This window comes from Myotis myotis, unplaced genomic scaffold, assembly GCF_014108235.1.
Source record: "Myotis myotis isolate mMyoMyo1 unplaced genomic scaffold, mMyoMyo1.p scaffold_m19_p_14, whole genome shotgun sequence".
Lineage (NCBI taxonomy): Eukaryota > Metazoa > Chordata > Mammalia > Chiroptera > Vespertilionidae > Myotis > Myotis myotis.
Window position 1 is genome coordinate 23905689 of NW_023416318.1, and position 11690 is coordinate 23917378.

The following is an 11690-nucleotide window of genomic DNA, read 5'->3' on the forward strand; positions in this document are numbered from 1 at the left end:
CCGCGGCTCTTTGCCCCCCTGAGTGTGGCTCTTCCACAAAATACCATGTGCGGGCGCACACGTGCAGCGCGATTGAAACTTCGTGGCCCACGCGCAGAAGTCGGTATTTTGTGGAAGAGCCACACTCAAGGGACCAAAGAGCCGCATGTGGCTCGCGAGCCGCGGTTTGCCGAGCCGCAGTTTGCCGACCACTGGCTAGGCTTTCAGCCCATGGCATGTGATTCCCAGCCCCAATTCCCCCGCCAGAGGGAACAGCACAATTGCCCTCTGGTGGCTCTTCAGTCCTGTACATCCAACCCGCCACTGGCCACATCCCCTACACATCTCCCAGGCACCGCACATGAAACACAGCAATGCTGAGCTCATGTTCAAACTGCCCTCCCCAAATCGCACCTCTCGGCAAATGCCACGGCCACCCATCCTGTTGTTCTTCAGAAGAACCTGTCGTTGTGCTGGTGCTTCCTTCTCCCTTGCCTTCCACTTCTGAGCTAAATGAGTCTTCTGAAATCTAACTCCAAAATGTATCTCATCTCATCACTCCTGTGCTTAAAACCCTTAATAGCTTCTCACTGCCCTTAGGATAAAGTGCAAAATCTTTCAAGTCTCATGAGGCCCCCAGTCCTCTGGGCCTGCCTACTTCTCCAACATGAATGGTGAGTCATTGATTCATTCACAAGTATTTAGTAAGCACCTATTATGTACCAGATACCAGTCCAGCTGGTGTGCAGCAAGACCCTGACATCCTACAGCTTTCATTCTAATGGGAAAGACTAGCAAAAACCAAATACAGAACACAATGTCCTGTAGAGAAAAGTGCTGGGAAGAAAATTAAAACAGATTAAAGAATACCTTTTTTAAAAAGGAGGAGGAGGAGGAGGAGGAGGAGGAGGAGGAGGAGGAGGAGGAGGAGGAGGGGGAGGAAGAGGAGGAGGGAGGAGGAGGAGAAGGAGGAGGAGGAGGAGGAGGAGGAGGAGGAGAAGGAGGAGGAGGAGGAGGAGGAGGAGGAGGCATCTCTCCAAAAATGAAAAAGAGTTCAGCAAAGGCCTGAGCAAAATGAAGGAGCAAACATTTGAGAGATGATGCCAGGCAAAGAAAATGTCAAGTATAAAAGCCCTGAGACAAATGTGTCTCCCGTTGCAGCGAGGCTAGTGTGCCACAGTGCGGAGAGAAAGGAGGGCAAGGTGGGAAAGAGGTCTGAGAGGTATCAGGGCCACGTAATGCAGCACCTTGTCAGCCACGGGAAGGACTCTGAATGGGTGAGCACAGGATAGAGGAATGACAGGATATGATTCAATTTATAAAGAATCACCATAGTTTTGTGTGAGCAATAGATTGGCTAGGGGGTGGGGGGAAGCAGGTAGAAGAGAGGGAGACAGGCTAAGATGGAAGCCCAGAGACCAGCTAGGAGGCTACTAGGCTAGTCCAGAAAGAGGGAGATGATGGTGGCTTTGACACATAGTAGCAATGGAGAAGGTGAGAACATCCCCTTCCCATCATGCACTGAGCCCCACCAACATGCCCTGTTTCTGACCTCAAGGGATAAGCCCTTCCCCTCCTTCACTGGAATGCTTTCCCCCAGGCTTTTACACAACCTTTAGGTCTTACTTTGTCACTTCCCCTAGAAGCTGTCCCTGACCACTACCCCGTATGCCAGTGATGGCGAACCTTTTGAGCTGGGTGTGTCAGCATTTTGAAAAACCCTAACTTAACTCTGGTGCCGTGTCACATATAGAAGTTTTTTGATATTTGCAACCATAGTAAAACAAAGTTTTCTATTTTTGATATTTATTTTATATATTTAAATACCAATTAACAAAGAAAAATCAACCAAAAAAATGAGTTCGCGTGTCATAGGTTCACCATCACTGCCCTATGCTCTACCATTATCCCTTAGACTTTGCCTCTGTTGCACTTATTACAATTTGTAATCATATATGGTTGAGTGTGGCTATTAGTCATGTCTTCATCTTCATCAAACTGGTCATGAGAGCCCTGACAGGTTTGGCTCAGTGGATAGAGTGTCGGGCTACGGACTGAAGGGTCCCAGGTTCGATTCTGGTCAAGGGCATGTACCTTGGTTGCGGGCACATACCCAGTAGGGAGTGTGCTGGAAGCAGCTGAATTGATGTTTCTCTCTCATTGATGTTTCTAACTCTCTATCCCTCTCCTTCTCCCTTCCTCCCTGTAAAAAAATAATAAAATATATATTTTTTTAAAAAAACTGATCATGAGAGTGGAGACCTCGCCCTGACCCCTCGCACCATCTATTCTGTTCACCTCTGTGCATCCAGAACACTGCACCCCTACTGTAGATACCTGAAACCCAGGAATTTAAATATTAATTGAGATGTCCCCATTTATGCTCCATTCACACAAATAGTATAAAAGGGGTAACAGTTTCTTAAAGCGCCATGGCTCAGTGGGGGTGCAACAGAGGTGGCTACCTAAGACTTCCCCTGCTTTACAAAGCTTGAAAACTTTTGGCCTTGTGACTCTGTCATCTAATCCAGAACTAGAGGTACTCAGAGTGGGGCCTTAATTCTCTTAAATTCAGACTGATTCCAACACTTTCCCTGCTACTGACTTAAAAAATAAACTAGAAAACATCTGTCAACCACGCCCTGTACCTCCAAAGATGATGTCAAGGCCTGAGGAAGAGGAGGATCTGTGCAGCTTAGTGTTCAACTCCACTGCCAACTCTTGGCGTTACCGTCACCTGTTTCCTTGTCTCTAACACCCATCCATTCCTTTGCTTCTCAATGCCACTTTCTGGAATTCCCAAAAGCTTCTCACCTGGCCTCTGTCTTGGTCTGCCTCTGCCCCTTGGTCTTCCCCATTCCCACACCTGCTCCAGTCCAAGCTGTCTTTGGCCAGACTGATCTCCAAAAACACTCCCTGCAGGTTATGTCTCTCCTGCATATGAACCCTTTTATAACCCTGCACATCACCTCCCCTTTGCCAGGGAAAATGAATGAACCCTTGGCCACCTTTAACTTCCTCTAGGTCTGCTCATTCTGAACCCTAATTTTGTCTAGTTTTCCAACTAGAAAATATGATCCTCTCCCTTATATGAACTTATAAAAGGAGAAATTCCTCTAAGAAACTCCCCCAACCCTAGAACGACACCTGGAGTACAGAAGCACCAGGAATGAATGAATGAAAGAATTTTCCCACTCTGCTTACTGACTATAAGATACACTAACTAGAGGACTCATTGGGCATCTTTTTTTTTTAACGTAGATATCTTAGCTTCTGGAGGCCAGAGTTCATCCCTATGTCCTTATTTGCATATTTGACACATCTGGCAGGGTGCTTTGCATAGAGTGAACACTTAATATGTTTATGGACTAACCAACCCCTTAAAGTCCTAGGCCTGTGTTTAAATAGAATACAGCTCTAGCTACTGCCATGTTGGAGTCTACAGTAGTAACAGAATAAATTATCCCTTGACACTGATGCTTTAAGGGAAATCAGAAGCTGTGGACATTCTGAGAAAATAATACTAAACAAAATTAACCTTTCTAAGCTTCAAAAATTATTCCACATTTAGTTCAATCCTGGCATTTCATAGAAAGTTCAAGTCATGTTCTTCTTCCTGTAACTAAATTTCTGTCTGAAAATACTTCCCTCTGACTATCCTACAACTATTCTGATTTCCCCAGAACTGGGAAGTAAACAGGACTTGTACCACTGCAGGCTTCAAGGCGTTAATGCCCTTTCCAAATGGAGTGAAACAAATACTTCTCTGAGTTCCAGGCTGGGGAGAAAAGGATGGGTATTGGCCCATTCACTTTCCTCCAGGACAGCTCCTTCTTCCTATTATTAGTTTTCCTGAGAATAGTATTTACTCTTCAATGTTGAGCTATTTCCTTTGCCTTCTGAGGGACAGTTAAGCAACCAGCTTGATAACAACCTTGTGAGCCAGCTTCTTCAAATCTGCCACATTAAGACCTGGGCTTTCTTTTTCAAAACACGAAGTGTCCTTGTAACATTGCCACATGCCACCAGACATTTAAAATGGACATTTAAGATGGATTTTTAAAATTCTGTTTAAAATGGACTTTTAAAAGATTAAACCATCTCATAGCACACAACCCAAAATTTTATTCATAAGACTCTTAAGTAATGTTTCTGTGGTTAAAGGAGAATCGTTTTTGCTATTTTTCATCATTGCAGGATGGGAAATCAGTGTTTTGGGGAATAAGGGGGGAAATTAATGTGTTGCCAAGATCAGTTCCCCCAAACCCACCCCACTTCCTAAAATGCCAGGTCATAGCAGCTTGAGTCATGGTACATGGTCAGCAATGAACAAATGTGCTTCTCAGAAATCCAGTTCCTTATGACATCAGAACCCTAATCTCTTTCCTCCACCCATTCCAGGAGCACATATTCTAACCAGAGAATGTCAACCAGCCAAAAAAAAGAAAGTCAGCCTATGTTGAACATTTGTATCAGTATGACCCTGAGAAAGCTATTTAGCCTCACTGGCATGTCCTCACCTATGTATCAGTATCCCCAATTAGCAGATGAGAATATTGAGGCTCGAAGAGGTTAACAGTTTGCCCAAGCTACCCAGATCGCAGACTCCAAATCCTTTGTCTTTCCACTGCCCCATACTGCACTGCCTCCCAAATGTTTAAATACAAACAAGTCAGCCTGTGACTGGAGAGAGTCACAGGCCCCTCAAAGAAAGAGAACTGATGCTCCCATCTCCCTATGTCTACTGCTGCAGTACATTGAGCAGCCTTGAAAATATATAGATCCAATTTCAAAGACAGTTCACAAAGGGCATAAAAAAGAAAAAGTGTTATGGCCTTAATTACCCTAAATTTAGTCCTCACTTGGGAATGCCAAATATCAAAGGCAAAAAAACAAAACAAAAAAAACTCCTCCTTCCAGAATTACGCAGCCAACCACATTAATAGATCACTTTGGTGTCCAGCCTCCCTCGACAAGATGATGAAGAGAAGGGAGATGACTGGCCTCTCAGCAGGGTCTAAAATAGCCTCTTGAGAGGTGGGTTAGAGGTCTTGCAGATACCACCTTGCAGCTGTTCAGGGATGATGGGAAGGAGGAGTAGAGGCTATGTCAGAAAGTAATCAGACCCCATCATTTTTTAACTTGATAAGGAGGTGGGCTGGGAAGTTTTTTAATGCCAGGTCACAAAGCTAGGCCACCAGGAGACCTCCCTACTTGGGGTGTGACCACTTTTAACTGGCCTAATAAGTATTTTTCTGAATGAGGCTAGAGGAATAAAAACCAGCCCCCCTTCCCCCCACCACCACCACTCACACAGTGATCACACATACACAATCAATCTACACATATTAAAAGAATTTCAAGTATTTCTGAGCTATTATGTCAATGTGCCATATTATTCACTAATAAATTTAAAATTCTTCCAAGTCACATTATAGTTCAAACCCTGGGAGATTAAATTGGAGGGTTCCAAGTTACATTATAGTTTAAACCCTGGAAGAAGATTAAGTTGGAGGTTTATAAACCATACTTTTTCTTTTTCAACTTTGCCTAAGAAACTGAGATCCCGGAGATGTGTCCTCTCCTAGTGAGAATAACTACCATTTTTTGTAGTCACGTCCATGGTTAAATCTTCCCCTACTTTATCATAACTTATTGTCACAACCCGTTATTTTTTTAAATAATTTTTATTTTTCAATCACCAGTTGACAACAATATAATATTATTTTCAGGTGTACCCCCAGTGATTAGACATTATATAACTAAGTGATCATCCCAATAAATCTCATAGCCATCTGACACCATACATAGTGGTTAGATTATGGACTATATTCCCTATGCTGTACTTTATATCCCCATGACTATTCTGTTACTACCAATTTGTACTTCTTAATACCCTCACCTTTTTCACCCATTGCCTCAACCCCCCTCCCTTCTGGCAACTGTCAAAATGTTCACTCTACCTATGAGTCTGTTCTGTTCTGCTTGTTTTTTTATTTTTATTTTTCAGATTCAATTGTTGATAGATATGTATTTACTGCCATTTTGATGTTCATATTTTTTAAATCTTTTTCCTTATCTTCTTCTTCTTCTTAAAGAAAACCCCTTAACTGACATTTTATGTAATACTGGTTTGATGGTGATGAACTCTTTTAGCTTTTTCTTGTCTGGGAAGCTCTTTATATGGCCTTCGATTCTCACTGATAGCTTTGCTGGGTAGAGTAATCTTGGTTATAGGTCCTTGCTTTTTTTTAATTATAAGAATAGTTTATTAACATAGGGGTGCATATATCCTTTCTGATTGGTGTTTCTGGTTTCTTGGGATATATTCCTAGAAGTGGGATCACAGGGTCAAATGGGAGTTCCATTTTCAGTTTTTTGAGGAAACTCCATACTGTCTTCCATAGTGGCTGCACCAGTCTGCATTCCCACCACAGTGCACAAGTGTTCCTTTTTTCTCCACATCCTCTCCAGCACTTGTCGTTTGTTGATTTGTTGATGATAGCCAGTCTGACAGGTGTGAGATGGTACCATAGATAAGATCTGGAAACAGCCTAAGTGCCCATCAGTAGATGAATGGATTAGAAAACTGTGGTACATCTACACGATGGAATACTATGCTGCTGTAAAAAGGAAGGAACTCTTACCATTTGCAACGACATGGATGGAACTGGAGAGCATTATGCTAAGTGAAATAAGCCAGTCAATGAAGGAAAAATACCACATGATCTCACTCATTCATGGATAATAGAGACCATTATAAACTTTTGAACAATAATAGATACAGAGGCAGAGCTGCCTCAGACAGATTGTCAAACTGCAGCGGGAAGGCCAGGGAGGGTTGGGGGGCAGGAGGGAGGGGGGTAAGAGATCAACCAAAGGACTTGTATGCATGCATATAAGCATAACCAATGGACATAAGACACTGGGGGATAGGGGAGGCTAGGGGACTGTCAAGGGCGGGGGGGGGGGGGAAATGGACACATATGTAATATCCTTTGTAATACTTTAAGCAATAAAAAAAAGAAAAAAAGAAAAAAAAAGAATAGTTTATTGACTTTTAATATATATATGAAAGTAATGCAGAGAGAGAGAGAGAGAGAGAGAGAGAGAGACCAATGATGAAAATCATTGGTCAGCCGCCTCCTGCACACTGAACACTGGGGTTTGAGCCAGAAACAATGGCATGTGCCCTGACCAGGAATTGAAGCATGACCTCCTGGTTCATAGGTCAATGCTCAAACATTGAGCCATGCCAGCCAGGCAGGCTTATTAATTTTTAGAGAGAGAAGGGAGCAGGAGAGAAACATAAATACAAGAGTGCAACATTGTATAGGTCCTTGTTTTCAAAAACTTTGAATATTTCTTGCCAAACCTTTCTGGCCTGTAAAGTTTCAGTTGAGAAGTCAGCTGACAGTCTTATGGGAGCTCCCTTGTAGGTAACTAACTACTTTTCTTTTGCTGCTTTTAAGATTCTCTGTGTTTAATCTTTTGCATTTTAATTATGATGTATCTTGGGGTGAGCCTCTTTGGGTTCATCTTGTTTGGGATTCTCTGTGCTCCCTGGATTTGAATGTCTATTTCCTTCACCAGATTAGGGAAGTTTACTGTCACTATTTTTTTTAAATAGGTTTTCAATTTCTTGCTCTCTCTCTTCTCCTTCCGGCACCCCCATGAAGCAAGTATTAGAATGCTTGAAGTTGTCCCAGAGGCTCTTTATACTATCCTCATTTTTGTAAATTCTTTTTCCTTTTTGCTCTTCTGATTGGGTGTTTTTTGCTTTCTAATATTCCAAATTGTTGTTTTGATTCTTGGCATCATCTATTCTACTGTTGATTCCCTGTAAATTATTCTTCATTTCAGTTAGTGTATCCTTCATTTCTGACTGGCTCTTTCTTATGGTTTCCATGTATTATTTTATACCGATAAAGTTTTCACTAAGTTCATCTACTCTTCCCCTAAGTTCACTGAGCATCCTTTCAACTAGTGTTTTGAACTCTGCATCTAGTAGATTATTTGTCTCCATCTTGTTTAGTTCTCTTTCTGGAGTTTTGTTCTGTTCTTTCATTTGGGACATTTCTTTGTCTCCTCATTTTGGCAGCCTCCCTGTGTTTGTTTCTAGGTGTTACATAGAGCTGCTACATCTCCCAGGCTTGGTAGAGTGGCCTAATGTAATAGGTGTCCTATATGGTCCAGTGGCACAGCCTCCCCGTTCACCTAAGCTGTGCACTCCAGGTGTGCTTCCCCCTTGTGGGCTGTGTACTGGTACACCCTCCTGTTGTAGTTGAGCCTTGATTACTGTCGGCACATCAATGGGAGGGATTTACCCCCAGGCCTATCAGCTGCAAGGATTCGCTGCAACCACCATGGAGGACCAGCAGTGCAGTGGCCCAGCCCAAGGAGCAGGAATTACTTGAGGGGTTCTGGTGCCCACAGAGTTCAACACTTGAGTGTGTAACTTGTGGAGGTGGTTGGGTGGTGCTTGGATGTGGTCTGAAGCTGTCCACCAGGTTCACTGGCGCTGGGGCCTCCCAGAAGGTGCAGGCCAAGAGTAGCCACCACCTGTGTTCTACCTGGGGCCATCTGGTATGAGCTACAAAGTGACTGCAGAAGCCTGCCACTTTTCTGGGTTTGGAGGTGCCCAGGTGAGGCCAAGCTGCAAACCAAGGCTGGCTGCCACTTGTGCTGGCCCTGGGGATACTTAGAGGGCAGTACAGGGTATGCCAAGACCAGATGCTGCTTATTTGAGAAATTTTAGGAAAGTCAGAAGCATGAGACAAAACAGGCAATTCACATGGAAAAACCACTGGAAACAGCTTGTGTGGGCCCAAAAGTTGGTGGGGCAGGGTCTCAGGAAATCACCAGGGTAGGACAAACAGTGATAGTCAGGTTGATGGAGACTCTGATTTGACACCTGCCTGCCAGGTCTGTGGGGGAAGGGCTTAGAAAAGGCACAATGGCTTCTGCCAGAACTTGTATCTGGGAGAAAGCTGTCCCTCCAGCTCTCGCCCTAATGCCAGATAATATAGTTACTCCCTGTATGTCCCTGGTGCCTTTCCAGCTGCTTCCCCAGTGCTGGAACTCAAAGGGAGGGCATCCAAGTAAATCCATGTTCAGATCCTTTAAGAGAAACTGCCTGGGACTCCAGCAGCCCTCCTTCTCACTCAGCCAAAATCCCTGCTGCATTTTACAGCCAGAAGTTATATGGATCTCTCTTCCCAGCCCTGGAAATCTGGGCTGGGATGTTCTGGTGTGGGGCTGGGACCCCTCGCTACTCTGGGTACTTCTGAAGCTGAGCTTTATCTGCCACACCTGAGTGTGGGACCAGCCTGTTTGGTCTCCACCCCTCCTACTAGTGTCAATGTGGCTTCTTCTTAAAATCCTTAGTTGTAGGACTGCCATTCAGCTAGATTTCAAATAGTTCTGCATGATGGTTGTTCTGTAGTTTAATTGTATTTTTGATGTCTGGAGATGATTATTATTATTGCATTTTATTGATGAGTAAAATGAGGCTCTGAGAAATTAATTACTCAAACTCACCCTCCTGGCAAATGAGGACTCTAAATACAAACCCACCTCTGAGATGATACTCCCACTACACTAGCCTGTCTAATCTCACAAGAGTCTGGTACTTAATAAATACTCCATTAGCAATGAATTAAGCCAAAGGAAACTGCCTTGGTATTTTTCTGACTGTGGGATCTTCCTAATGGCACCCACTCTAGGGACTATATGAGAGTCAGTAGGGGCCTTAGGGAAGGACCAGCTCCAACTAGGCTGGGTCCAGCACGCAGGTGAGCATCTGCATTCTGCTCCTCCCACTCCTCTGAGCCCAGGAAACCCAGAGCTGGAGCGCTGAGGCAGTGAAGAAAGTGTCTACAGCCTGAGAAGTGGGTGGGAGTGGAAAGGGGACAAGAACAGCATGTGCCTGCGGGAATTTGCTCCCTAAGGTCCCTGCAGTGATTGCGTTTGTGTCTGGCTTCCTATAAACAAAAGCAGAACAATGAGAGGAAGGAATACCAGGAGGCACCAGCACACGCAGTCAGAGAGGAAGCTCGTTCCTTGTGCACGCCCGCAGGGCGGTTCCTGGCCACCGGTGAGCGGCAGCCAGCGCCGGCAGGCACAGCGCCGGCACATGCAGAGCTCTCCAAGGAGAAAAGAAAGTTGGGGAGGACGGGTGTTGTTTTTCCTTTTTCTTTTTCTTTTCTTTTTCCTAGTAGCAAAGCGGGGAGGGCGGGCTCCAAAAGCAAGCATCCCTGACACTTGGGGTAACCTTTCAAAACCCTGCGCCTCCCATACTGAGTCCTTTTGCTGTTCCCACCACGGAAGGTTAAATTAAAATAAAACGGGGGGGGGGCACAGGGGGCGCTTCCTGGGGGCCTGACAAACCCAGATGACGCCATCCGAATTCAGGGAGAAGGCAGGCACGGGAACAGGTAGAGAGCATGAAGGCAGAGCTTAAGCTCTTCTGCACCGGGTGATACAGGCCAGCTCCGAGGGTGGCGCCCGCAGCTTCTCTCAGAACGCCCCGCCAGCCCCTCGCCCCGGCATTGGCACCTCGTCCTCACCCTCCGCCCGCCAGGGTAGTCGTGCGCTGGAGCAGCCTTTTCCTATGCCCGATCCCCAAGGGCGAAGATGCCCTAGACTAGCTCCCTCGCTTGCCTTTTCCCTGCAGGTATGTAACCCAGCACCGTAACCGAAGCTTTCCGCGTACCCATCACCTCCTCCCAGCCTCTCAGCATCCCAGGCGCCCGCTCCTCCCGCCACAGAGGACCCCAAGAGGGAGCTCGACGCTGGGCGTCCCAAATGGGAAAGAGCTCGACGCCTCCAAAGTTTGTAAAAGTTTCCAAAGGGCAGGGATGGGGAACAGGGGGTGCTGACCTGAAGAATGGGGAGGATCACCTGTTGACGGAGGGAGGGAAAGTTAGCCTGGCCCCACCTTCCCGGGGCGCCCCGCTCCCCACTCTGTGGAGCCTCCCCTCCCCGCCCCGCCCCGCCCAGCCCCGTGCTCAGCTCACCTTGAGCCCGCGGATCTCGCCAAGGTGCAGCTGCAGGCGGCGGTTCACCTCGCGGATGAGGTTGCTGTGGTCCAGCATCGCGCTCACCTTCTCGGCCTCGGCGCGCCGCAAGCTGCGGATCAGCTCCTCCTTGCTCCACTGCAGCAGCTCCTCGTCCGACACTTTGGACAGGTCCTCCACGGCCGCAGATGGGCCAGCAGAGGCTGGGGGACAACTTTCCGCCGCCGCCGCCGCTCCGCTTCCGGCCGCCTTCGACATGGTATCCGCGCGGTGGCAGGTGCGAGTGGGTGGAAGAGGCAAAGCGACACCCAAAGGCGCGGGCGCGGTGGGGCCGCCTCCGCCCACACCCTGTGCGCTCTGGCGAGTCAGCGGCACCGCCCGGGGGCCGCTGGGTTGGGGCCACAAGGTTCGCGCTGGGCGGCCATCCTACCTCGCCATCCCTGCGCGCGCGCCCGCGCACCCCCGTGGCCGGGCAGCCTCCCGCGCGCGGCTGCCGAGGCGCGTCCCAACTCCGCGCAAGTCCATGGTGAGGGGCGCCGAGGAGCTGGCGCCGCCGCGGTAGAACCTCCGGGACGGCGGGGGCGCAGAGGAGGGCGCCCCGCCCCTGTTCCCCTGACCTCTCCTCCGCCCTAATTCGAGACTGTCGCCCCCCACACTCTGGCACACACACGCGTGCGCCTGCCTCCCCCTTGC

The 11690-nt window shown here is 47.2% G+C and overlaps 1 protein-coding gene across 6 annotated transcripts in view; it reads right to left on the reverse strand.

The window, feature by feature from the left end:
• Positions 1 to 11281, reverse strand: part of CCDC85A (coiled-coil domain containing 85A) — a 169707-nt gene extending 158426 nt beyond the window's left edge. For all 6 annotated transcript variants that reach the window (XM_036334504.1, XM_036334503.1, XM_036334502.1 and 3 more), the window contains exon 1: positions 10998 to 11281. In XM_036334504.1, the coding sequence (XP_036190397.1) occupies positions 10998 to 11255 (258 nt within the window). In that variant the 5' untranslated portion in view covers positions 11256 to 11281. The remainder of the gene's footprint in view (positions 1 to 10997) is intronic.
• Positions 11282 to 11690: the final 409 nt, after the last annotated feature.